General features: G+C 52.8%; 13 protein-coding genes across 13 annotated transcripts; 9 read left to right on the top strand and 4 right to left on the bottom strand.

Annotated features, from left to right (window-relative positions):
- Nucleotides 1–588: 588 nt before the first annotated feature.
- Nucleotides 589–1,154, top strand: COCVIDRAFT_35659 (hypothetical protein; the record flags this gene model as incomplete). Its single annotated transcript, XM_014703635.1, has 2 exons — nucleotides 589–651; nucleotides 780–1,154. The coding sequence occupies 2 exons, from the start codon at nucleotides 589–591 to the stop codon at nucleotides 1,152–1,154; spliced, it is 438 nt and encodes a 145-aa protein (XP_014559121.1).
- Nucleotides 1,155–1,600: 446 nt separating this feature from the next.
- On the bottom strand, nucleotides 1,601–2,301 carry COCVIDRAFT_24563 (hypothetical protein; the record flags this gene model as incomplete). The annotated part of the gene is made up of 4 exons (XM_014703574.1): nucleotides 1,601–1,827; nucleotides 1,937–2,141; nucleotides 2,200–2,230; nucleotides 2,285–2,301. The coding sequence occupies 4 exons, from the start codon at nucleotides 2,299–2,301 to the stop codon at nucleotides 1,601–1,603; spliced, it is 480 nt and encodes a 159-aa protein (XP_014559060.1).
- A 267-nt stretch (nucleotides 2,302–2,568) lies between these two features.
- Nucleotides 2,569–3,652, top strand: COCVIDRAFT_35661 (hypothetical protein; the record flags this gene model as incomplete). The annotated part of the gene is made up of 2 exons (XM_014703636.1): nucleotides 2,569–2,733; nucleotides 2,792–3,652. The coding sequence occupies 2 exons, from the start codon at nucleotides 2,569–2,571 to the stop codon at nucleotides 3,650–3,652; spliced, it is 1,026 nt and encodes a 341-aa protein (XP_014559122.1).
- Nucleotides 3,653–4,013: 361 nt separating this feature from the next.
- Nucleotides 4,014–6,271, bottom strand: COCVIDRAFT_13946 (hypothetical protein; the record flags this gene model as incomplete). The annotated part of the gene is made up of 4 exons (XM_014703545.1): nucleotides 4,014–4,106; nucleotides 4,163–5,295; nucleotides 5,351–5,746; nucleotides 5,800–6,271. The coding sequence occupies 4 exons, from the start codon at nucleotides 6,269–6,271 to the stop codon at nucleotides 4,014–4,016; spliced, it is 2,094 nt and encodes a 697-aa protein (XP_014559031.1).
- A 746-nt stretch (nucleotides 6,272–7,017) lies between these two features.
- Nucleotides 7,018–8,482, top strand: COCVIDRAFT_92759 (hypothetical protein; the record flags this gene model as incomplete). The annotated part of the gene is made up of 3 exons (XM_014703637.1): nucleotides 7,018–7,069; nucleotides 7,253–7,414; nucleotides 7,830–8,482. 3 exons carry the CDS (start codon nucleotides 7,018–7,020, stop codon nucleotides 8,480–8,482), a joined length of 867 nt encoding a protein of 288 aa, XP_014559123.1.
- A 1,262-nt stretch (nucleotides 8,483–9,744) lies between these two features.
- COCVIDRAFT_35664 (hypothetical protein) lies at nucleotides 9,745–11,583 on the top strand (the record flags this gene model as incomplete). The annotated part of the gene is made up of 2 exons (XM_014703638.1): nucleotides 9,745–9,830; nucleotides 9,885–11,583. 2 exons carry the CDS (start codon nucleotides 9,745–9,747, stop codon nucleotides 11,581–11,583), a joined length of 1,785 nt encoding a protein of 594 aa, XP_014559124.1.
- A 2,154-nt stretch (nucleotides 11,584–13,737) lies between these two features.
- Nucleotides 13,738–15,237, top strand: COCVIDRAFT_92700 (hypothetical protein; the record flags this gene model as incomplete). The annotated part of the gene is made up of 2 exons (XM_014703639.1): nucleotides 13,738–13,920; nucleotides 13,978–15,237. The coding sequence occupies 2 exons, from the start codon at nucleotides 13,738–13,740 to the stop codon at nucleotides 15,235–15,237; spliced, it is 1,443 nt and encodes a 480-aa protein (XP_014559125.1).
- Nucleotides 15,238–15,743: 506 nt separating this feature from the next.
- COCVIDRAFT_13950 (hypothetical protein) lies at nucleotides 15,744–17,736 on the top strand (the record flags this gene model as incomplete). Its single annotated transcript, XM_014703546.1, has 3 exons — nucleotides 15,744–16,198; nucleotides 16,267–16,360; nucleotides 16,447–17,736. 3 exons carry the CDS (start codon nucleotides 15,744–15,746, stop codon nucleotides 17,734–17,736), a joined length of 1,839 nt encoding a protein of 612 aa, XP_014559032.1.
- Nucleotides 17,737–17,957: 221 nt separating this feature from the next.
- Nucleotides 17,958–18,709, bottom strand: COCVIDRAFT_35668 (hypothetical protein; the record flags this gene model as incomplete). The annotated part of the gene is made up of 3 exons (XM_014703640.1): nucleotides 17,958–18,074; nucleotides 18,291–18,365; nucleotides 18,605–18,709. The coding sequence occupies 3 exons, from the start codon at nucleotides 18,707–18,709 to the stop codon at nucleotides 17,958–17,960; spliced, it is 297 nt and encodes a 98-aa protein (XP_014559126.1).
- Nucleotides 18,710–19,303: 594 nt separating this feature from the next.
- Nucleotides 19,304–20,697, bottom strand: COCVIDRAFT_13951 (hypothetical protein; the record flags this gene model as incomplete). The annotated part of the gene is made up of 4 exons (XM_014703547.1): nucleotides 19,304–19,608; nucleotides 19,659–20,436; nucleotides 20,493–20,544; nucleotides 20,597–20,697. 4 exons carry the CDS (start codon nucleotides 20,695–20,697, stop codon nucleotides 19,304–19,306), a joined length of 1,236 nt encoding a protein of 411 aa, XP_014559033.1.
- Nucleotides 20,698–21,037: 340 nt separating this feature from the next.
- Nucleotides 21,038–22,059, top strand: COCVIDRAFT_35670 (hypothetical protein; the record flags this gene model as incomplete). The annotated part of the gene is made up of 3 exons (XM_014703641.1): nucleotides 21,038–21,116; nucleotides 21,211–21,757; nucleotides 21,810–22,059. The coding sequence occupies 3 exons, from the start codon at nucleotides 21,038–21,040 to the stop codon at nucleotides 22,057–22,059; spliced, it is 876 nt and encodes a 291-aa protein (XP_014559127.1).
- Nucleotides 22,060–22,651: 592 nt separating this feature from the next.
- Nucleotides 22,652–22,801, top strand: COCVIDRAFT_92892 (hypothetical protein; the record flags this gene model as incomplete). Its single annotated transcript, XM_014703642.1, has 1 exon — nucleotides 22,652–22,801. A coding segment is annotated over one exon (150 nt), but the record flags the coding sequence as incomplete, so codon positions are not given.
- A 186-nt stretch (nucleotides 22,802–22,987) lies between these two features.
- Nucleotides 22,988–24,890, top strand: COCVIDRAFT_35671 (hypothetical protein; the record flags this gene model as incomplete). Its single annotated transcript, XM_014703643.1, has 4 exons — nucleotides 22,988–23,713; nucleotides 23,771–24,362; nucleotides 24,412–24,728; nucleotides 24,825–24,890. 4 exons carry the CDS (start codon nucleotides 22,988–22,990, stop codon nucleotides 24,888–24,890), a joined length of 1,701 nt encoding a protein of 566 aa, XP_014559129.1.
- Nucleotides 24,891–25,250: the final 360 nt, after the last annotated feature.

Below are 25,250 nucleotides of genomic sequence, written 5' to 3' on the forward strand. Positions count from 1 at the left end.
GATACACAATGACCATTGTGACGAAGGCCCAAGTATTACAGTGAGATGAGACGCGCAGTGGGTCAGTCAGGAGGTAACTAACTCCTTCAGGCATTCCACCGATAGCAGAAACGCGTTTCTTCTCCATGTTCATCCTGGCTGTTATAATTATCTTGCTATCAAGAATCGAATGTGCCGTGAGTTCCGCATCGCGTGATGCTCGTGGGAGTAGAGATATGCTTTCCATAGCAAGTGTACCACCGCCATCTTGGGTCGCGATCAGTGCTGCATACGGACGAGAAAGATTCGGTGCGATTACGACGGTACTGGAGGCCATTTGAAAATACCCGCCGTATATCGTATAGTCCCATCTCCAGATGCGATCAATGAAGCCCTGCTTTACATACAAAAACAACTTCACGGTTCGAAAAGAAACTCTGGGGAAAACTACAATACCCTCCGCACAGACCACATATCCATCCCGCAGCACATCAGCTCGCAAACGACCTAAGGCCACCACCAACGCGTCTCCTTCCCTAAAAAACCCCTCTTTCTCACCCCCAGGAAGCCCTCCCCCCTCAATCGCACAAGAAAGAAAGCAAGAAAAAAATGGAAGCAATCCAAGCCTACCTCCCCCAAGCAGAGGGTCTCCTCCCAAAATGGCTCCTCTTCGTACGTCCCTCTCCTGAACCCCCCCTCTCAGCCCTGCACATAGTACAACCACGCTTTCAAGTCCAAAAATCTCACACGCAAAAAAAAAAAAAAAGTAAACACTAACGCTAACACCCTAAAAAAAATAGGTCTCGGTAATATCCGTCGGAAACAGCATCCAAGCCTACAGCACCCTGGCCTTCACCTCGCGCATCTACAACCCCACGCCCATTGATCCTCCCCCCGTAATCCCCAAGCACGTCACGGCACTGTCGTCGCGCACGTTTGGCACGTGGACGCTGCTTGCGTCGCTGATACGGTTGTACGCGGCGTACAATATCAATGACGCGGCCATGTATCAGCTGGCCATGTGGAGTTATGCGGTGGCGTGGGCACACTTTATGAGCGAGTGGGTGGTGTTTGGGACGACGAGGTGGGGGAAGCCGTTAGTTGGGCCCGTCGTGGTTGCCAATACGAGTTTGATTTGGATGTTTACGCAGTGGGGGTTTTATGTCAAGGCTTAGACAGGAGGGGGGGGCGGGGGTTTAAGGGATTGGTATTAATATCATCATAATGGTTGATGGGATGGTTGAGTTGCTTCTGTTACCTGTGTTGTAAGATTGTTCGTAGCAAAAGCAATTCCTTCACTTGAAATAGTGCAGTCACCTTTTCCATTGACTGCCAGAAGCACAGCGAGACCACGACACATAGCAAAAAAGCCTCCAACCCATCACGCACAATCTGTAGCCTCATTGTGGACTTTTGACCCGCCTCGGTGGCTTGTTTGACCACTCGAGGACTTTCATTGATCGTAGCTGAAGAAACATACATGGCCCATTGGACTCCAGATTCCTCAACCCTGATGCCGAGTTTTGACGACCATATCGAAAACCATTCACGCTCCGCCTCAGCCACATTTCTTTCCTTTGCTGATCATGAACCGTTACACCATCCCTTTTCTAAAATGCATCTAGAACTTGTTGAACTGCTTAGCAGCCTTTCCCTTTCGGGGGAGGACACGGAGGACGTTGAAGCGGACGGTCTTGGAGAGGGGCCTGCACTGGCCAACGACGACCTGGTCACCGGGCTCGACACGGAAAGCGGGCGAGACGTGAGCGGCGAGGTTCTTGTGGCGCTTCTCGTAACGGGAGTACTTGGGGATGAAGTGGAGGTATTCACGGCGAATGATCAAGGTGCCTGAAGTTCGTTAGTATCAAAATGCTCCCAAATCCCTGTAATTTCGCCTTGTCGAGCTCTTCTTTTTTTCTAAATCGCATCTCCAGGGCTTGAGAAGGAGTTGACGTACGGTGCATCTTGGTGGACATGACGGTACCGGTGAGGATACGGCCACGGATGGAGACCATGCCGGTGAAAGGGCACTTCTTGTCGATGTAGGTACCCTCAATGGCAGTCTTGGGCGTACGGAAGCCCAGACCAACGTCCTTGTACCATCTCCTGGAGCGGGTGTTCTTGCGCGGTCCGCCGACCTTGTGGTTAAGGAAGATGTGAGGCTATCGCATCGCGTTAGTATCGAGCATGTGGTCGAATCGCGCAGTGGACGTCTAGTACCTGCTTCTGGAAAGCGCGCTCCGACTGGACACTGTTTTTCGCAGTCAGCAATTGTCGATGTCGCTCGTTTTATCGCAGCACGTACGTGAGTTCGGTGGCCATGGTTGCGGATCGGGTGGTTTGTCGTGCTTTCGTTGTCGGTCGTTCATAATTTCCACTATGGACTCGCTTAGGAAGTGTCCATGGGCGACAAGTTTTTCCGGCCCCGGTGGCTAGTGCTGCGCTAGTTCGCCCACCAACCTCGGCAGGGCTTAGGGCCAAGAGGGACTGGTAGGACCAACAGAGGGGAACTTTGTTATTGTTAATACTGAGCATTGTCCCGTCGCTTGTCCGTAGCACTCTCTGTTTTTGCTACGATTCGGTGCCATCATGGGAGCCCTCACCGAGACCTTTGGTGTGCATATTGATGCCAGCAACTCGTTCGTGCAAGCAGCCGTTTATGGCTTCTTGCTCGTAGGCATTGCATCTTTTGCAGCACCCGTCATCAGCACTGTCCGAGTCCTCCTCAGCTTGTTTGTGCTGCCAGGCAAGTCGGTATGCAATTTCCCACTTCATCTCAGCGAGCACTGAGCAATTCTGACCCCGCCACCAGCTCAGTACCTTCGGACCCCGCGGTACCTGGGCCCTCATCACTGGTGCCTCGGACGGCATTGGCAAGGAATTCGCCCTGTCCCTCGCAGCCAAAGGCTACAACCTCATCCTCGTCTCGCGCACGCAATCGAAGCTGGACTCCCTCTCCGCCGAAATCACCTCGAAATATGGCCCCAAGATCGCCGTCAAGACGCTGGCCATGGACTTTGCCCAGAACAAGGATGCCGATTACAACAACATGAAGAAGCTGATTGAAGGCCTCGATGTCAGCATTCTGATCAACAACGTCGGACTGAGCCACAGCATTCCTGTGCCATTTATCGAGACACCCAAGCAAGAAATGACGGACATCATCATGATCAACTGCATGGCTACACTACGCGTGACACAGCTCGTCACTCCCGGCATGGTCTCTCGCAAGCGCGGTCTGGTCCTAACCATGGCTTCCTTCGGAGGCTTCTTCCCCACCCCGCTCCTCGCAACCTACTCTGGCAGCAAAGCATTCCTCCAGCAATGGTCCACGGCCCTCGCATCCGAGCTAGAACCCCACGGCGTCTACGTGCAATGTGTCCAGTCTCACCTGGTGACCACGGCCATGTCCAAGATCCGCAAGACATCTGCCCTCGTGCCGAACCCAAAGCAATTTGTCAGTGCTACGCTGAGCAAGGTTGGCAGGAGTGGAGGCGCGCAGGGTGTGGCGTTTACAAGCACGCCTTACTGGAGCCATGGTCTCATGCACTGGTTCCTCTCGCGCTTCTTGGGTGAGCGCTCGCACACGGTTGTCAAGGTCAACCGAGGCATGCACGAGAGTATCCGAAAGCGTGCGCTCAGGAAGGCTGAGCGTGAAGCAAAGAAGCAGTAAAGCTTGCGTGTCTATGGCGCATGATCTACTTTTTCTTGGGACTCTGTGACTATGATGAAGTTGTTTATAGGCAACATCGATCATTCGTCAAGTTAGCATCCCAGTGGCGTATTCATCAGTGTTAAAGTAATACACATAGTGTTGTGATGATATATTTTTGTGATTCAAATTACGCCGCCACCCCCACGCGCGTTAAAATTTATACTAAAAGGGATATAATTACATCGATTTGAGCGTTCATGGTCAAAGAGTAGAGTCCCATCGTGAAACATTACAAGACAAAGCAATCCAGCCCCCCCACCTCCTTTACTTAATTCCTCACTCACTCACCCACCCATTCTCGACCGGGTATCACAAGACTCTAAGACGACTTGCCGTAAGCCTGGTCAACCTCCTTCTTGTAGTGTTCCAAGATGCCCTTGCGGTTGAGCTTCTGGGCAGCGGTAGTCAGGCCCTAGAAGAATGTTAGCGATTTTGTTTTCCACGTTCACGGTATCCATGTAGACTTACGTTTTGTGGTGTCCATTCCTCGTCAGCCAGAACAACGCCTTCAATCATCTCAAAGCTGGCAAGACCACCCTTTTGGCCCGCCTCTTGCAGCTGCTTCAGCACAGCAGAGTTGATCTTCTTGTCGTGGACAAGCTCCTCAAGGTGGTCACCAGTGACACCGACTTGAGCGGCAATCTTCTTGAGCTGTGGCTCAGTGGGCACAATGATGGCAATGGGCTTCTGGCGGTCCTGAGCAGCGTAGACGCAGATGTTTGCGACAATGGGCGCAGATCGGTAGACAGACTCGAGCTTCTCGAGCGCAATGTACTCTCCAGCAAGCGTCTTGACAAGGTTCTTCTTGCGGTCGATGATGCGGATTTCTCCGTTGGCGTTGAACTCGCCTACATCGCCAGTCTTGAACCAGCCATCTTCGGTGAAGGATTCCTTGGTCTCTTCGGGCATGTCCAGGTAGCCTTCAACGACACCGCCACCACGAATCCAGATTTCACCCTGAGGAGGGTTGTTGGTGGAGAAGTATCCAGCATCGGCAAAATCAACCAGCTTCATCTCGATCGATCCGGGCATCTCACCAAGAGCTTTCTCGTTCCAGGCCAGAGGATCCATGAGCGCACCCATGGCGCAAGTCTCGGTCAAACCGTAGCCGCTGATCATGGGTGTAATAGCAATGGAGATGAAGCGCTGGGTTTCCTTTGCAATGGGACCACCACCGTTCATGCAGATTCGGAGTCTGCCACCCGTGGCCTCCTTGACCTTGTTAAAGACAATGGCGTCGAGAATACCACTGCCGGGAAGGCCAGAGCCCAAGAGGAAACCCTTGGCTGCAAAGGCACCCCAGAACATGTTGCTCTTAAGCGCGCCTCCTGCCTCAACCTTGTTGATGATGCCCTTCTTGATGGTCTCCCATACCTGGGGAACACCGACCATGACGGTGGGCTTGAGCTCACGGATGTCACCAGCACAGTTTCGCACCGATTGATCGGAGAGTGTGCGGATGGTACCGTAGCCCATGGTACCTCCCCAGTAGAGTACAGCGTTTTCGAACACGAACTCGAGAATGTGTGCGGCTGGGAGGTAGGTGATGAGCACATCACCAGGTCCAAGGTACTTTCCTACAATGACATCGACACCAGCGACTGGGCACATGGTTAGCATTGGACGCGTTGTGATTGCAGATCTGAGAGCACTTACCAGCAGCAACGACATTGCGGTGCTTGATCATAACACCCTTGGGGGTTCCAGTGGATCCAGAAGTATACATGATACAGGCCAGGTCGTCTGCCTTTGGTGGAATTGGCTCTGCGGGGTTCTCCTCGCCCAGCTTGATCAGGTCGTCAAAGCTGATGACTTTCAGGTGGGGATGTGCCTGGGTGAGGGTATCAATATCCTTTTGCTTGGGGTCGTTTTTTGTGCAGTAAACAACTACTTGGACGTCCTTGGCCTCGTTCATGGGTTTCACGAGACGGGGCAGCAGCTCTGGGTCGGTAAACATGACCTTTGCTTTGGTCTGAAGCATAGAGTGCTTGAGGCCCTCCTCTCCGAGCGTGTCGTAGGCAGTAACAATGGCCATTGACTGGGAAAGCGCACCTGCACAAGTGATTAGGGCCGTGTCAGTGCATGCGTGTTGCGCGTTTGCTTACCGTGGGCAGAAGCCAGCCATTGCATGCTGGTGGCGGCGAAGAGGTGCAGCCTGTCTTGTGGCTCGAAGCCCAGTGACTTGAGGCCCGAACCTACTGAGAGAGCCATTTGCTCAAACTCGATAAAACTCTTGTACTTGTAGGGGCTAAGCTCAAAGTATTGCCACTTCTTGTCGACTTCCTGCTCCTTGCCGTCGACCATCTTCTTGATCTTCTTCGTCTCCTCGTGTACGTTGACGATGCGGCGCGCACCGACGGCCTTTGCATTTCCAAACTTGGCGGCCGAGTGTCGCAGGATGTCGTAGAGGGTCGAGACGTCTTCGTGGGGCTTCAGGATGAGGCCATCTTTGGCCGCGTTGTTGCGGCGCGGTACCGTCTCGCCGTCTACCTTTTGGGCATTGGGGGCTTCACAGGTGTAGGGGCCGGTCCTGTATGTCTTTGCCTGGGGCATCAACTTCTTGAGGTCCTGTGGCATGATGGCGGTGTCTGCGTATGGAGAGCGCAGTGCGTGGGAAAGGGCAGTATGGGTATCAAGGAGGAGGGAAAGGGGGATGGCAGAGAGGGCTATTATAGAAAATAGCACGAGGGAGTATCGTCGCCAGCGGAGAATGGCGGATGACAGAGTGATACAGAGCTGGGGGGGTTGCTGTTGGGGAGCTTATGCGCTTGTCGTGCTCATGTCGCTAAAGCGATGTGCTGCACGGCCGAGCTTCTAGGCAATGACCTCACAGCCACAGCACGAGCTGGGCGACTCAGGTGCAGCTGCACTTGCACTTGCTGGCGGCCGCCGGGCACGAGCCGGGTGCTCCACTCTTTTTTTTTCCTGCAGCGTCAATGCCATATCTGATCTACGAGGCTGCACGCACACAGACACGGACACACAGATACAGACATGTCAAGCACAGGCACATCGAGGCGGCCACCTGTCCTCTTTGGACACGCTGCTTTGGTTACTTACTTGCTGCTAACACGCCCAGTACCAGGCATGTCGGCAGAGAGCCGAGGCTGAGCCGTGGGCCAAGCAGGCAAAGTCGCGTCCCAAGACCAGCATCCTCCTTTCATAGCACTTGTGCATTGTTGTTCCTCTCAGAGGCACTGGTTAGCCAAAACCTTACTACCGCCGCCCACCCTGCAACCTGCAACCTGCAACCTGCAATCTGCAACCTGCATCCAGCGGGCCAGGCATCCCACCCCCCCGTCACCTGCGCCGTCTCCACCGCAATGGATCTGACGGCTCTGCTGGGATCGGATCCTATCGCGGACCCTGAAGAAGGTGTGTAACAAGTCTCTGGGACCACGCCCTCGAATCACAGCCTCAAGGTCATCCTCGGCTCGACGTATTTCTCGCCTTCCTGCCATTCGCTCCTCCACCACGGCCACGTACAAAGTGTCAGAAAGGCCAAAACCCCGTCATCATCGATACACCATGGCGCATCACGCTCACCCCGTTGTGCAGAGGCATTCGTCGTCTTCTCGCAAGACATTCCTTCTCAGTCGCTCGGCTTCTTCGACTCCAAGGCGCCCACGCTCGACTTCACCGTGGCGGGCCACCAGCTGGTCATCCACCACTCCAAGAGTCTCCTGACCTCTGATCGCAAGACAGGAACTACCGGTGCAGGTATGTGTGCGTGTCGTGACTGTCGTGATTGCGCTTGTCTTAGCTACCCGCGTGGAAGTTGCCGTTGCCGTGGCCATTTGCTGCGTCGTGCTTTTTCCCCCAGACTATGTCCCCTTCAGCTTGTCCTTGGCTTTGCTTGGGAGCTGTCTCTCCACACTCCCGTGTCATGTCCATATTGGGCCACAACCAGAGCCCGCTTGTGTCTAGTGCAAAGCATATGCTCCTCGTCCTGTGTGCCCTGCGCCTGTTGTCATTGCAAACCACATGAGAGCATTCTTGCAATTGCACTCGACCTTGCGTTGCCGAGTGTGAGCAGTCGCCGCGTCGACGTCATTATTTACCCAATCCAACACCAGGCATGCCTGCAACACCTGCATCTCAATCTGCATCATTCACTAACACCTGTCAATCGCAGCAATCTGGCGAGTCACTCCCCTCTTCGCCAATTGGATCGCCTCCCCCACCAACTTCCTTGCCACCAGCGCTCTCCTGTCTCCTTCCGCTACTGTCCTTGAGCTCGGTGCCGGCGTCTCTGGCATTGTCGCCCTGACTCTCGGCCCAAGAGTCGGCAAATACATAGCCACGGACCAACCATACGTGTTGAAACTCTTGCGCCAAAACATTGCTGAGAACCTGCACACCGTCTTCTCACAACACCACAAAAGCAAGAATGCAAAAGGTAGCGGCAAACGAAATGCCAAGGCCGACAATGCCTTAGCAGCAGCAGGTGCAGAAGACCGCATCACCACCATGGAGTTAGACTGGGAGACTGATTCCGTGTCGCATCTTCCTCCCGTAAACCTCATCATATCCTGCGATTGCGTCTACAACGAAGCCCTCATCGAACCATTGAATTCTACCTGCGCCGCCATATGCAAGTTACAAGAGGATGAAAGCAAGCCTACAATATGCTTAATAGCACAGCAATTGCGCAGCCCAGATGTATTCGAAACTTGGCTGAAAAGCTTCCACGAAAAGTTCTGGGCGTGGCAGGTTCCCGATAAAATGCTGGGTGAGGGACTGCGCGAGGGAAGTGGATTCGTCGTCTATCTAGGCGTCGTGAGGTGAGTATGGCAAAACACAAAGGTCCAGCTACTCAGCGACGAAATGCACAAACCAAACCACGTGGTTCTCGATAGTTACTAGAGAGTAGCACCGTCTTTAGAGGTGAAGCTAGAGGTTGATCTCGTATGCCGTTCAAGGAGCACATATCGAAGTGAAGAGACGACGAGGAAGCATGTACAGTAAAAGGGGAAACTCATAAATCAGCTACGAAGGACCAAAACAATGCATAAAAAAGGAGAGGCTGGCAGATAAAACCCTCTGACGTTGGTATATTTCATGCTTGCTTCGGCTATGGGATCAGGGCGCCGATAACCGGCCATCATCAAGGCAATGCCGTCCCCACGTTCCCCAGCGAACTGTAGCCTCCCCCAGTTTCTGAACGCGCAAAGTACCGCTCCGTCGGTATGCGGCGAAAGACCACAAGCTGAAAAAGTTCGGTATCAGATGCAGCTGCTGCATGCGTCTTTGCACAGTGTGGGATGCATTTCCGGCAATGTCTCGTCTGCTCTCTATCATCGGAGTGGACCGCCCCGCCAAGTAGCCTCAACCAGCCACAGCCAATCACGCTCTCGCTGGCTATCAGTACAGGCGATCGTTTTAGCACATACGCGGGTGTCGCCCCTCTGCCACTGCGAAATGCGTGCCCTAGCGAGCCTTTTGCCGTGGAAAAAAGTACGTATTCCCGGCGGTTGACGACAATTGTCGGCCAGCTCCAATCTCTGGCGGGCCGCGAGTGGGCCATGGACCAGGGCCTAGGAACTGTCCATGAACAATTGTGTATCGTGTGTATTTTGGCGGCAGAGATACGAATGCGTGCTCCACATGTTCTATATAGATGGGTATGAGGACTCGTTTTTGGTTTGAGCAAGTCATTACACACAGCGAACCAGCTCGACTAGCATTCCCGCTTGGACGGGTTTTTGCCATCTCCACGCCACTTCCCCGCATACTCAATTCTGATTGCAGCATCAAAGCTCATATCCATATCAGTCGTGTTGGTAGCGAATCGCAACTCCTTGTGACATAGATCTGGAGCGATCGAATCTTGGAACAAGCACTGCGACTGGCTGTACATCTGCGTATCATCAGCCTTGACCTGCAACCTCGCCAATCTCATCACGTCTCTTGCGACTATAAGCATCCTTATCAGACCCCTCAGGCCAGAGTTTTTTTTTCAGACTGCAAAAAAAAACTGTACAAGAATAAAGCGGCTCCCGCTTCCACTGTACCGGCCGAACGGTAGTTTGGACCTTTGAAAAGTAAACATGGCAGACATGATTGGGCCTGACCACACCCCACGGCGCAGCTGGAAAGACAAGGCGAGGCGTATGAGGAAGGCATTCACTACAAAGTAAATTATACTCTTTTACCATTTCAAGCCGTTTCACAGTCTAACCGCATACAGGGAGGGTCTCGTTGGCACATACGACTATGCCTTTCTCTTCCGACCAAACCTGCCATTCATGAGGCGAGAACGCAGGGCAGCACCATTCTTCGGCCTCAATGACCGTGTGCCCGTTATCCTGGCTCTCCTTCTTGGATTCCAACACTCGCTTGCCATGTTGGCAGGTGTCATCACGCCTCCCATTATCCTCTCCAATGCTGCCAACTTGAGCGGCGATGAACAACGCTACCTGGTATCCACATCGCTCATCATCTGCGGTATTCTGTCTTCTGTACAAATCACACGCTTCCATATCTGGAAAACACCGTATTACATTGGCACCGGCTTGATTTCTGTCGTGGGAACCTCTTTTGCTACCATTCCTGTGGCGACAGGTGCGCTGAGCCAAATGTACGAGACGGGCTTCTGTCCTGTGGCTGCCGACGGTACAAGGCTGCCCTGCCCAGATGGTTACGGAGCTATCCTAGGCACGTGTGCACTATGCGCTTTGCTCGAAATCGGCATGTCGTTTACAAGTCCACGCATCCTCAAGAAGGTGTTCCCACCTCTAGTCACTGGGCCTACTGTTCTCCTCATCGGAGTCAAGCTCGTAACTACTGGATTCCAGAACTGGGCTGGAGGCTCTGGTGACTGTAAAAGTCGCCCTGAATCTGGTCTGTTCCAGCTCTGCCCCAACATCAATGCTCCACATGCCTTGCCCTGGGGCAGCGCTGAGTTCATCGGCCTTGGGTTCAGCGTTTTCATTACCATCATTCTCTGCGAGCGCTTCGGAGCCCCGATTATGAAGTCTACGGCTGTGGTTATCGGACTTCTCGTCGGCTGCATCATTGCAGGTGCCACGGGTTACTTTGACAAGTCGTCGATTGACTCTGCCCCCGTCGTGTCCTTCATCTGGGTTCAGACATTCAAGCTGACCGTCTACCCACCCATCATCTTACCTCTACTAGCCGTCTACATGGTCTGTGCCATGGAAGCCATTGGCGACATCACAGCCACCTGCGATGTATCGCGCGTCGAAGTCGACGGCCCACTCTTCGACTCACGCATCCAAGGCGGCGTGCTCGCCGACGGCATCGCCGGCATGATCGCCGCGCTCTGCACCATCACGCCCATGTCGACGTTTGCACAAAACTGCGGCGTCGTAGCCCTAACACGCTGTGCGAACCGCAAGGCGGGCTACGCATGCTGCTTCTGGCTCATCGTCATGGGCATCTTTGCAAAGTTCGCCGCGGCTCTCGTGGCCATTCCCTCGGCTGTCCTGGGCGGCATGACGACCTTCCTCTTCAGTGCCGTCACCGTATCCGGCATCCGCATCATCAGCACCATGCCCTTCACCCGCAGGAACCGGTTTATCCTCACTGCGGGCTTCACGCTTGGCTTCGGCGCCACAATGGTCCCGAATTGGTTCTCGTTCGTATTCACCTATAGTGGACCCAATACCGCGCTCAAGGGCTTCTACAATGCTATTGAGCTGGTGCTTGAAACGGGATTCGCCGTCGTGGCGCTCGTCACGGTTGTGCTGAATCTGGTGCTGCCCGAGGAGATTGAGGATGAAGAGACGCCCGAGATTGTGGCGGATGGGGAGGAGAAGGCGGGTGAGAGCGGCGAGTGGGATCAGAGTTGCAAGGGTGCTACCGGTGCGGATGTGGATGTTGAGGGACGAGCGAGTTCGGATATTGTGGCTACCAAGGCGGCATGAAGGGTGGTGATGTTTGTGAATCGGTTTCTTGGGAATACAAAAAAAAACAAAAGGTTTAAGAGGGAAATGCGATTATAATCTCTTACGGAGTTTCAAAAATAAAATGGCTCTTTCATTCGCTCTGTTGGGTTACCGGATAGCCGGCTGTTCAACTATCCCGTTCAATCTCCTTACGAAGTACAACATCCCCTTACCAAGCATCAGTCCGTGCACTAATCGCCATTCGAGGCTTCTAGTATCGTCGACTACGACGCCACCATATCTACTACTACCATTCAAGCTCCATACAAAAAATATGGAGAATGCGCCCACACGTCTGCACGCACGTACACATAGTTTTTGTGTGGAGACAGTCAATTTATTTTTCCGCGCAGCTACTAGCAGCACCACCGTTGACAAGCAAAACGTTGTTTGCATGATTATGTAAAAGTGGTAGTTCTTCAGCCTTACCCGCCACCAACAAAAAGTTATGTATGTGTGATGTGAGCATGAGACGACAACGACATCACGTCGACAACTTTTTTGGGGGGTCTTGACACCCACCCACACACACACACACACACCCTAAATCCAGCCAGGGTGGTCTTTCCAGCAAAGAAAAAAAGGCTGGAACCGAGGGAGGGAGGGAATAACGGGATGCGATAACTATTGGTGATGCAACAGGCGGCAAGGTGTTGAGGCCGCGCCAGTTCCCGATTCGGTAGAGCTTGCGAGAGGGGGACTGGTGACTTTTTTTTCTTGAACAACGCACACACCCGCCCTGCTTCTAATCTGGTGCGGACGATTTCGCTGTAATGTATTTTTTGGAGGGGGGCTCTTTACATACGCGCAGTGTTTCAGACTGGGGGGGATTGGGCCGGGGCAAACGTGGTTAAGATGGGTTGTGAGGGTTGGTGTTGGTTCAATCAAGTGCTGTGTAAAAAGAGTCATGGGTAATGGGGCTGGGGAGGGGGGGGCCGCTGTTATTTTTGATGGACAGCCGAACACGACCTCTTTTTTTGGGGGGGGACACATCTTTTTTTTTTGCCACACACTGCCCGAGAGTAATGTTGTGAACTCGGCCAGATCACTATCGAGACAATTCTTTCAAGTTTGAAAGCTGAAAAGAAGGTACATAATGGCATACGTAAGTGTGCAGAACCGGATGTCCGGATACCTTAGCGATATCAACAAAAAAGTGTTTCAAGGGAAGGATTCCTGGTGGTGGAAAGGTTGGCCGGATTGCAGGTGCGAACCAGATTGTATAGAATACTCTAGCATTTTTTTTACCAGCTAGGCGGGGATTATGGAGAAGCAAAGACTACGGCTAGCCGATTAGCGATGACGGCGAGTTTTGGAGTGGCATCACCACGGCGTGAGCTTCTATGCCCAGTGAGGCAATCCGCTTGTAAGGACACACACACATTCATAGTACACAGTGCCGATGGTTCTGAATCAGACCGCTTTTTGGAGGGATAATCAATTTAGGCGTTCTTTTTCTTTCCTTCTTCCTCTCGTTCTCCTTTCCTTCCCCCAGTCAACGGGCAGCCATGTTCTCTTGCCTGCCTAGTCAAGGGAGCAGGCCGAGCGCGATGCGGGAATCTGGGGAAAAAAGGGCATGAGGTGTGCATGCCCTGGGGGCCCAGCTGCAACAGGTTGGAATGCCCGCGCGCACCGCCACCCAGGCCGTTCTCGATGCCGAGATCAGCGCGAGGCCTGCGCGGAGTCCCGAAATTTCTTCGCCCCGGGACCCTGCCGCCGTAGTGAGAGACGGCACTAACCAGATTCGGGCCATAAATTACGTTACGGCAAAAAAAGGGCCCTTTTGGCGGCGGCGATGCAGGCGCGCTTGACAATGCAGGTCCCAGTCTTTCGCTTACCTGCCCGCAGAGTGTTGGGATGGACAAACTGCCCGCCGCCTTATATTAATGTCGTCCTGCCCGCCGCCACTTTTGCTCTCCCCCCTCCATCCCAACTTTTTGTTGCTCCTCCCCTCCGACTACCTTCTGCCTCGTCGTTGACTCGACCGTGGGTGAAGCTTTCCGTCGTTGCTCGAGCTTTCTTGCTCACCCCCGGAGCCCGGACTATCTTTTTTTGAGCCGCTAGTCGTCTCTCCTCCCCCCCATCACTTCATTCGCTTTCCCTACACACCACCTTACCGCTACATCCTTCAACATGCCCTCTCACCAGCCTACTGCTGGCATGATGGCTGTCGACCCCGACTACGTCAAGCAGCCTTCCTCAATGGCAAGCACCTCGGAGCCCAACCGCAACCCCAAGTACGACCCCAAGAAGCCACACATCACCGATACCCCCATTACAAAGTCCAACTGGTACAAGCACGTCAACTGGCTCAACGTAAGTCTCGAGTTCCCTCCCCGCAGCACACGGCATTTGCTAACGTAGCGTTTTCAGGTTACCTTCATTATCGGAATCCCCCTCGCCGGTTGCATCGCTGCCTTCTGGACACCGCTCAAGTGGCAGACTGCCCTCTGGGCCGTCATCTACTACTTCTGGACCGGTCTCGGTATCACGGCTGGCTACCATCGTCTCTGGGCACACAAGTCATACAATGCCAGTCTTCCTCTGAGCGTCTTCCTCGCTCTCGTTGGCGGCGGTGCTGTCGAGGGCTCCATCCGCTGGTGGAGCCGTGACCACCGTGCCCACCACCGCTACACCGACACCAACAAGGACCCCTACAGCGTCCGCAAGGGACTTCTCTACAGCCACCTTGGCTGGATGGTCATGAAGCAGAACCCCAAGCGCATTGGCCGTACCGACATCACCGACTTGAACGAGGACCCTGTCGTTGTCTGGCAGCACAAGAATTACATCAAGGTTGTCATCTTCATGGGTCTCATCTTCCCCTCTGCTGTCGCTGGTCTCCTCTGGAACGACTGGAAGGGTGGCTTCATCTACGCTGGTATCCTCCGCATCTTCTTCGTCCAGCAGGCCACCTTCTGCGTCAACTCGCTCGCCCACTGGCTCGGTGACCAGCCCTTTGACGACCGCAACAGCCCCAGGGACCACGTCATCACTGCTCTCGTCACTCTCGGTGAGGGATACCACAACTTCCACCACGAGTTCCCCTCCGACTACCGCAACGCTATCGAGTGGCACCAGTACGATCCCACCAAGTGGTCCATCTGGCTGTGGAGCAAGCTCGGTCTCGCCTCCAACCTCAAGCAGTTCCGTGCCAACGAGATCGAGAAGGGCCGTGTCCAGCAACTCCAGAAGAAGATTGACCAGAAGCGCGCCAAGCTCGACTGGGGTGTTCCTCTTGAGCAGCTTCCTGTCATCGAATGGGACGACTACGTTGAGCAGGCCAAGAACGGCCGTGGTCTGATCGCTGTCGCTGGTGTTGTTCATGACGTTACCGACTTCATCAACGAGCACCCCGGTGGCAAGACCCTGATCAAGAGCGGCATTGGCAAGGACGCTACTGCCATGTTCAACGGTGGTGTCTACTTCCATTCCAACGCTGCCCACAACCTACTCTCTACCATGAGGGTCGGTGTCATCCGTGGTGGATGCGAGGTTGAGATCTGGAAGCGTGCCCAGAAGGAGAACAAGGAGGTCAACATCGTCAAGGACGAGCAAGGCAATCCAATCATCCGCGCTGGCAACCAAGTCACCAAGGTTGCTCAGCCTATGCTCAGCGCCAGCGCGGCATAGAATGTTTCCTTTATTCGATTTTAGCGATACTCGGCGTTTGGGGGGATGCCTTTCCACCTTTGAAGAAGTGGCATAATAAGTTTGTCTTTTCCTTTCATTCCTTTCGCTATAGAGTATCAGGGCATGATGCTCAAGTACCATTAGATTGTGTATGTTTATAGCCTTTGATAAGCAGTTTGCTTGGAAAAGTGAGCTTTACCGTCTATATACTAAGATGTGATGTCATCATTGACTTCACCCTTTGGATTTATGTGCAATTTTGTATTGTGACTGCTGTTGTGACGCTTCCTTCCTTCCTACTTGCCCCAACACTTGTATCTGTAAGAAGGGGGTGACTGCCTATTCCCCACCAAGCGGCCCGTGCCTGACTCTTACTTTAACCTTTCCCTTTTGACACCGAACTTCCAACCCGTTTTCCTATCCTTGTTCTAAATTACTAAGAAAAAAGTGGTCTTGCTAATAACTCACTGCCGCCTCGGTAGGTAGTAGCTGGACATATTATCGCGATGCAACAAGATCCCGAAGATGCTCCGCCGAGTAAGCGCCGAAGAATCGGTGTTGACTCGCCCAAAGAGGAAGTGTTTGAGAACCAGCCTTGTTCTTCGACAAAATCACGCAAGGGTCTCGATAGGCCGATTAGTCCCCCGACGTTATCGAAGCGGATAGGGCGGGAAGAGGGTGCTGCTTTTACGCCAAGCTGGAGTTTTGATGGTGTGGTGAAAGAGGAGGGGGCGTTGGGGACAGCGGAGCCATCTACTACATCAAACAGCAAGGAAACCGTAAAAGAGAAAGATGCTAATGCAGAGACACGGTTCATCCCTTCGCCAGTACAGCTCACCCGGATTGAGAGGCTGCCCATGGAGAAGAATGTCGATACGGTGGGCTTGGCTGATTTGCTGGGAGATCCCTTGATCAAAGAGTGCTGGAACTTTAATTATTTGTTTGACCTGGATTTCGTCATGTGAGTATTTTCTGGGTGGCGTATCTGAGAGTGGACATGTAGGTGGTAGTGTACTAACGTGAATTTAGGCAACACTTTGATAGGGACGTTAGGGATATGGTCAAAGTCAAGATTGTGCATGGCTTCTGGAGGAATAATGACAAGAGCAGGATTGCATTACTGGTAAGTGAGATACTTTCTGAGAGTTTGATGCTTATTTCAATCGTCCTTTGTCGGATATCGATTACCTGAATACTGAGACTTCATAGGAAACAGCAGAGCGATATCCCAACATTAACCTTATAAGTGCATATCTCTCAGACCAGTTTGGTACTCACCATTCGAAAATGCTCATTCTCTTCCGACACGATGATACTGCTCAGATCGTTATCCATACAGCCAACATGATTCACCGCGACTGGGCGAATATGACACAAGCAGTCTGGGTGTCACCGTTGCTTCCATTCTTGCCGCACACAGAATGGGAGGAGCAATCAAAGTCCACAAAGATCCACGCTATCGGGAGCGGCGAACGATTCAAAATTGATCTTATTCATTACTTGCATGCTTATGGACTGCGTATGAAGGCCCTAATTCTCCAGCTTGAATACTACGACTTCTCGAGTATTCGGGCAGCGTTCCTTGGAAGCGCGCCATCAAAAGAGAAATCATCTGCGGCCAGTCCTTCGAACACTGCTTTTGGCTGGTTAGGGCTAGACCAGACACTTTCTAGTATTCCAGTCAAGGCATCAGAAGACAGTTCCCGTCCTCACATTGTCACTCAAATCTCGTCAGTGGCGACATTAGGTGCGACACCAACATGGCTTTCCCACTTCCAGTCTATCCTTTCGCGCTGTTCATATGTTAAAGATGCAAGAAAAGAAGAAGCATCATCGTCATCCACAAAATCGCCTACATTATTCACCAAGCAAAAGACCAATGCGGCAAAAGCACCAGAACCCAAGTTCAGCGTCGTATTCCCGACCCCAGCCGAGATCCGCAGGTCCCTAGATGGCTACACGTCTGGTGGGTCCATCCACTGGAAATATCACTCTGCCCAGCAGCAAAAACAGCTCGAATACATGCACCCACTACTCTGTCACTGGACCCCCATATCCCGCCCCGACCCATCTCAACGAGAAGCACACCGTGGCACAGCAGCACCACACATTAAGACGTACATTCGCTTCAGCGACGAAACCCACACGACCATGGACTGGGCTTTGCTCACAAGCGCCAACCTAAGCAAGCAAGCATGGGGTGATGTGGTGAACAAAAACGAAGAAATCAGGATTCAGTCATATGAAACAGGTGTAATGGTATGGCCTGCTCTATTTGCAGAATCTGGGCATTCATCGACTATGGTTCCGGTGTTCGGGACTGATAACCCAGAGGCAGGCAAACATGGCGAGGAAAAGAGAGGGACAGTGGTTGGATTCCGCATGCCGTACAATCTACCACTCGTGCCTTACTCGGCTGATGAGCGACCTTGGTGTGCGACGTTGGCGTATGAGGAGCGGGATCGGTATGGACGTTCCTGGCCTGGTTGGGGACGTTGAAGGGGGTACCAAGCGTATACATACTTCTTACCATCACTTTTAGTGATGATGTAAATGTGCCAGTCTTAGCCGAACATGATGTAGTAACGCATTGCAAACATGTGAAATTAGAAACCAGGATAACATATCATGGCTCAAAAGCCCTTTTTTTCATTCTTTTATTCATTCAACCATTGATTACGCCTTGTGGAATCATGGCATTCCCCATCTTTTCATCTCTCTTACTTGTCATACTTGGCCAGTACCTCCTCACCAGTCTTGATGTACTCCTGCTCAGCCTGCTCCTGAGTGGTTCCAGCATCGGCAACCTCCTTCCACTTGTTGTACTTGGCCTTGCCCTGTTATCATACAACCGTTAGCTTTCCGTTTCTACATCACTACCGCCAGTCTCTTCGTAGCGACGACATTCTTGCCGTCCGCCTCATCCCCATCGTTCTCCGTTATCTACGTAGGACGTCGATCGCGGCGTTTCGTCCGGGAAACTCGGGTGGCGAGCGGGAACGAGGAGGCTACCCTACATGGATCTAGATGGTGAAAGAAAAGGGGTGACGTACAGTAAGATCGAACATGCCCGGCTTCTTTGCCGCGTTGATATCCGCACCCTGTGCAATCTTGGCATTCGCATAGAGCTATATTGTCGTCAGCTTCATTTCTCCTGTTTTTTTTTCTGCTTCTTCATGCATAGTGGATGCAGGTATAGTAGAGCTTGCATGGGCCTTCCTGCATAGCCTTTATGCATCGCTGTTGCTTTTTCCCCATATGTTGCTGCTTACTGCAGCTTTGGTCCCGGACGGGGGAAGTTTAAGATAGCAGTGTAGAGAAGAGCAGAGGGTAACATGGAAGGGAAATGGGAAAGGGGGAAACGTACCTTGAGCTGCTCATCGTTGCTGGGACCTTGCGCGCCAGAAGCCTTGAGCTTCTCGCCCATGGCGCTGACTTTCTTGTAGACTTCGTCGAACTTTGCGGAAGGCATTTTTGATTCGTAGCTATTTTACGTGTTTCTCGTAAAAGAAGGGTAGAAGGTAGGTAATTTGTGTTAGAGGGGTTCTGGTCGTGGTGGTGGTGAGGGGTTAGTTCGAGAACAGGTTCCGAGGGATGTTGGGTTGGTGGGGCACATGGCGTGGGCACATGTGTCTGTCTGTGTCTGTCTATGTGTTGCCCCGCCATTCTGGGCTTATGACGTTGACTGGCTTTCGGTGCTCCCCGCCTTCCCCCCCTTGTAATGTTTGCTTGTGCAATCTAAGTTTCCCAACATGTTTTCTGTAGCACTTTGGGATATATTTTGTATGGACGTAGGTAGATTTGACTCGGGATTTTTTTGAGGGGGTAGTTTGTGTAATGTATGATTTCGTATCTAAGGAAAATAAAAAGAAAACGTCTTAATGTCTAACTAGACATTCCTCATGCTATGTGTATGCAACTCTCGTCTGGCCATCATTTCTCTCGTCTCGGGTCTTGGGTATCTTCTCCCATCGTAAGAGCGCCTTACAGCAAATATACAAGCAGTTGTTGGGCGCGCAAAAAAGTCAGAAAACTGGGTATTAGGAGCATGCTTCGGGTAAGCGCTCTAATGGGTGCCGTTCACACCGTTCACACCGTTTACGCCATTGACGCCATTTACGCCATTCACACCGTTAGTTACGGGTGATGCCTCGAGCTTCTTCCGGTAAAGCTCGCCATCACAACTCCTCAGGCGCTCTGCTGCTTGCTCAGGCGTGATGTCACGCTGAGGCTCGGCCATCATCTCGTAACCGACTTGGAACTTGCGGACTGTGGCGCTTCGCAATAGTGGTGGATAGAAATGAATGTGGAAATGGCTGCATTCAATCTCATCGGCTGTGCCCGTGAGAGGAGCCTGATGCAGTCCCATGCCTGTATTCGTTAGCCACGTCTATTTATAAAAACAAAGTTTGCAGACTTACTGTACGGGAACTGCGTCTCAAAGAGATTATCATAACGCCTTGTAATTTCCGCAATAGCCTCTGCTAGTTGTGCACGCTCTTCTTTTGTGAAATCCACGAGCGATCGCTTGTGCTGCTTCGAGACAATCATAATTTCAAACGGCCAGACGGCCCAGTACGGAACACCGGCCCAGAAGCTTTCGTTCTCAAACACTGTGCGTGCCTTCTCTTTCGATTCTAACTCAGCGTAGTCCACCAACATGTGAGAACCGCCATTTTCTTTACGATACTTGCTCAGCTGCACAAGTTCGGTCGCGGGCTCTTCAGGAAGTGAAGTGGTTGTCCAGATTTGGCCATGAGGATGGGGGTTAGAGCAGCCCATTGCCGTACCCTTGTTCTCGAAGATTTGCATGTACCGGTACTGCGCGCTTGGTGGGGTAAGAGGGCCCTGTGATAGCGGTGGAATATTGATTGCCGAAGCAAGCTTAGCCAGCGGTGATTTTGAATCCAGATGGGCAACATAAATGTTCGTCCAGGTTTCTATAATTGGAACAATCTGAGCGGGTGACATGTCGGCCAGAGTGAGGTTGTGGGATGGGGAGAAACATATGACGTAGCATTTTCCAGTCACGGCTTCAGCGCGGAGCAGGCGGGAAGCAAGGGAACCATCTTTGGAGTCTGGGCGATACTCTTGCTGCTCTTCCATGACGGCACTGTAGTCGTTGACAAAAACAAAGGTGCTCTCAAACTTGGGGTTGTGCTCGCCATTAGCCCGTGTATTTGACGGACATAGATAGCACTGGTTAGAGTTAGTAGTGTAGTCATGTATGGGACTTTGCTCGAGTGCTGGACTACCTTTGGGTCATAATCGGGGAGTGTTGTCTTCGAGGGCGACTCTTGCATGCCTCTACGGAGAAATTAGACGTCTATGCGACAGATGCTTGTACGACTGTGCTTACTGCCATGGGCGCTTTGTCCGGTGTGGAGAAACTAATATCCAACTTCCTCGCAACAGATTGAAGCGCCTGTGGGAGATGTCGTTCAAGACGGGGTCAGTCATGTTGTCGCTATTTTCCCGGTGCAGATGGAGGGGTGAACAGAGGCGGCTTTTCAGGATTTACAGAAGTACATATATATAGCGAGAGAGCACGAGACAGCGAGAATGCAGCATGGGCGGGCTGCAGGCTGTAAGTCAAGCGGTGCACGCTAACAGGGTCAAGCTTTCCCTGCCGGCGGAATACTAACCTGAAGCGGTAGCACACCCTCCACGACACCTCCGGGAGCTTGCGCGTAGAGGTTAAGGACAGCAGAGCCTCTCCATCAACCCACGATACCTGCCCGATTGGAGAAGCAGCCCGCAACCTGTCAACGCAGGGTTTTTTCACCGAAACATGGCGGCAATGATGCCCAGTTCCGCAACGAGCGCCAATCCCTACGATGATGATGCAGTGGAGCGTGACTTGATTGACCCGGACGATGGTGCGTCGCATGCAGCAGCAGCAGCAGCCTACTACCCACCCTTCCACATGTACATACACGAGGCAACCGTCGACGGCAAGCTAACCATCACCAGCTACCCTCGATGACCTCGATGACCCTCTGCAAGGCACGTCGGACCGCGCGCCGCTGACGGGGAACATCCAACGCAACGCTGCTCAGACACAGTCTTACTTGACGTCGAGCATTCCGGGCGAAGACCGCCGCGCGCCAACAAACACCATTGACGAGACAGTATGGGAGACGCTTTCGAGAGACATTTTTGCGATTTGGGAGAAGATGAAGCAGGTGCTGTACCCCAAGTACCTGCTGGGCGGCATGATGCAGCGCGGTGGAGGCATTGGGGCCGCAGAGCGCGGTGAAGCAGACGGTGTCGGCGGTCGTCTCAGGAACATTGCAGGGAGATGGCCAGATGCCGATATCATTCTCCAGGGCGGCATGAGTGAGGGACTAAGAGACTGGGACCTTTGGGGACCGCTCATCTTCTGCTTACTGCTGAGCTTGTTTCTGTCCTGGGGGGCCAAGGGCGACCAAAAAGACCTTGTCTTCTCAGGCGTCTTTGCCATGGTGTGGATTGGAGAGGCTGTAGTGACGCTACAGATCAAGTTACTGGGCGGCAACATGTTCGTACATGGTTCTCACGCATTCACGAGACAGATGCTAATGCTACTACAGCGCCTTCTTCCAGTCCATCTCGATTATTGGCTATACTCTGTTCCCGCTTGTCATTGCCTCGGTGCTCAGCGCTGTCGGTATACCCGTCATAGTGCGCATACCTGTCTACATAGTTCTGATTGCATGGTCACTGGCAGCTGGGGTGAGCATCATGGGCGGATCTGGAGTAGTGAGGAACCGAGTCGGGATTGCAGTATACCCTTTGTTTGTATTTTACGTTGCGCTGGGCTGTCTTTGCTTCATCAGCTAGAGTGGAATGGGCTACTATGGGTTTGGTGTAAAAGTAGTGTGCTACTATTTGGTAGGGGATGCATGACACGGCCCCGGGCGTTCAGGGCAAGCTTGATGAGATGGCGCCGATTCGGCCCTGAGCATGTTCACATATGTAAATTCACTTGAGCTATTCGCAGCGCTCCATACTAGAGCGCCTTTGACACGCCTTCATGATGCTGCAGGTCTGACGTGCATGCACCAAAAACAGCCCAATACGCACGAGTTGCAGCGACCCGCGCCTGTGTTTAGGCAGGTCGCCTTCCCCACTTCGTCATTGGTCTTTGCAGCGACAACGCACTCGACCACGACGGGCAGAAGCGCCAATCCTCTGCTCCTCGGCGAATCACTCAGCACACAGAGCGTGGGTTCACTGTTCACCACCCACCTCTCACTGCAGAAGACGCGTTTGGGACTGGCCCTGGCATTTCTCAGTCACCGCTGCACCGGCGCATTGCAGTGGAAATTTGGGACGCGGCGCTTTGACCGACTCCACTACAACTACTAGACCACTCGATCGACGACCGACTTCCCTCCGCTGGAACAAAGCAAGCCACGGCAGGACATTCCCATTTCCATTCCCAGGGCCTTTTGCCCCCCTTCTGTCCTTGTTGACACTGTCGGGTAAGACCTGCCACATCCCATTGTCTGACCTTCAGCTCGCCGCTAGCCGTGCCAGAGCATCACCTGCGCGACTGTCGCACCTGGCCACCGCAACTTGACCACTCCCTTACTACCCTGCACTTGCCATTCTTCCTATTTACCCAATCCCAGCTACACCAAGCCTACAAGGCCGCACTCTCGGTCTCCGAACCACCGTCTACGCCATCCTTGAACCCGACTATTCTTGCTCCGCAGCGCATACATCAGCCCCTCCCTGAAGCCTCTAGTAGCAGCCTACATATACCATGGCCGACACACCGGAGACACAGCACGAAGCTGCTGCAGCCGTCACCCCGGCCCCCGCAACCAAAGACATTACAGGCACGGCACCAACATCTCCTGCACGGAGCGACAAGAGCAGCGATAGCGAGGGCAAGAATGTGAGGGAGAAGCTCAAAGACACCCAGATCAATGCGCCGCCCACATCGAACCCTGTTTCCGACACCGACCAAGCTACAAAGGACGCGACCAACGGCATCACCAAACCCGGCGACCAGAGCGTCTCAGGATCAGATAGCGAGCGCGGACGGTTACGGCGAAAGCGCAGCCGCGAAGACTTTGAGGACGATGTCGATGCCGACAAGCAGCCGGAAAAGAAGATTGAGCGCCATGCGCGCAAGAGATCGAGGGATATTACAAAGGATCTAGAGGCTGGTATACCTGCCAAGCCTGCCGGCAACGCCATCTCGAGTATCAAGGAAAGCGACACAGACGAGCATATGACGTCGCCCAGCAAGAGCGCATCGACCACGACTGCGACAGCTACGACTGAAAAGAGATCTGGTTCCAACACAAGCCCAAAGAACAAGCGATCGCGTGAGGAAGCCGAGAACGACACTGAAGATACCACCAAAGGCACCGAAATCGGAGCAGCAAATGGCGACACGGCTCTTAGCGAGGAGCGTGATTCTAAGCGGCTGCGAGACAAGGAAAGAACCCAGAGTATCACAGATACAGAGTCAAAGACCAAGGTAAATTAGTCGATATGCGTCTCTTCTTGATGAAAGCGAAATTGACATTGATATTAGATTCCACCGGGGAGCGGATTCGCCAACACTTCTGCATCATCGCCTTTCGCTGCCATGGCAGCCAAACCCCAGCAAGCAAAGACCTCGGATAAGCCCGACTCGCTACCGCAAACATCTGATGACAAGTTCAAGGCTTCTGGTTTTGGTGGCTTTGCAGCCTCGACTACGTCTCCGTTTGGTGGACTTGGTGGACTTGGTGGGTCCAAACCTAGCACTAGTTCGCCCTTTGGCGCAGCAAGTGGTAACAAATTATCCTCGTTTGCTGGAAGCGCAGCCCCATCAACGCTGGGTGGTGGTGGCGGATTTGGAGCGCTTGGTGGCTCTGGTACATCTTCCTTTGGCGGAAGTTCCTTTGGCGGGTCGCTAGGTGGTGGATTTGGAGGTCTGGGTGGTGTCAAGACAATCGGATCCTTTGCAGCACCTGGAGGCAACTTGGAAATCAAGGGCTTGAAAGAGAAGGAGAAACCTTTTGGAGCAGCAGCAGATGATGAATCTTCCGAAGACGAGGACGGCGATGACGAAGACCCAGAAAAGGGTACTGAGAAAGAGGAGCGGCAACGGCAATCGAGCCAGCCTCTTCTTTCGCAACACCGTGAGTTTCTGCTTGTCTACTGTCAATGAGGAAGCTAACTTTGAAAAAGCACCCGAGACTGGAGAAGAGGGCGAGCAAACCATCTGGACCGGTCGCGCAAAGCTGTACCTCATGGCTGGCGAAGGATCGAACCGAGCATGGAAGGAGCGTGGTGTGGGAACGTTCAAGTTCAACATCACAGTGGATGAGCCCAAGAAAGCCCGGTTCGTGCTCCGCGCAGAAGGTACCCACCGTCTACTTCTCAACGCGGCCGTTACGCGCAAAATGGTATTTGGAGGCGACGCGCAGGGCGAAAAGCCAAAGGATGGACGCCTGCTCTTCAACTCGCCCAATCAAGATGGCGAGCTGGAGATGCACCTGCTCAGGGTAAGGACCCTTTTTTCCTTTCCTTCTTTCTTTTCCTATGGCGATCCTACTTGCTTTTTTTCTTGTGCAATAACTAACATGGATGTGCGCAAACAGATGAAGGCGGAAAATGCCAAGCAGCTCTGGGAAGAAGTAACAAAGGTTCAAGAGGAACAGTTGTAGGAAGCCTTTTCTCTAAGCCTTGAGTGAGTTTTGTCATTTGTCCTCTTTCACCATATCCTACCATGGTTTTGTCCACCCCTTGGGAGGGGGTGTTTTTTTTTCTGTTGTCTGTCTCTCGTTTGAAACGGGAGAGAGATGGAGGAGAAACTGTAATGGGGGGAGGGGGGTTATTATTTGGAGGAAGGACAGGATTTGGAAGGTAGAATTCCACGACGACAAAACTTATGAAAGGCAAAGGAGAAAAGGGCAATCCAAAGCAAATTCATGGCAAAGGCAAAAGGCATGGAACAACAAACATGTATGACGGATTCCGCTCTGTCCATCTTCTTCTTTTCTTCTCAATCCCTCTTTCTTTTTAAT

Source organism: Bipolaris victoriae (assembly GCF_000527765.1).
Source record: "Bipolaris victoriae FI3 unplaced genomic scaffold scaffold_21, whole genome shotgun sequence".
Lineage (NCBI taxonomy): Eukaryota > Fungi > Ascomycota > Dothideomycetes > Pleosporales > Pleosporaceae > Bipolaris > Bipolaris victoriae.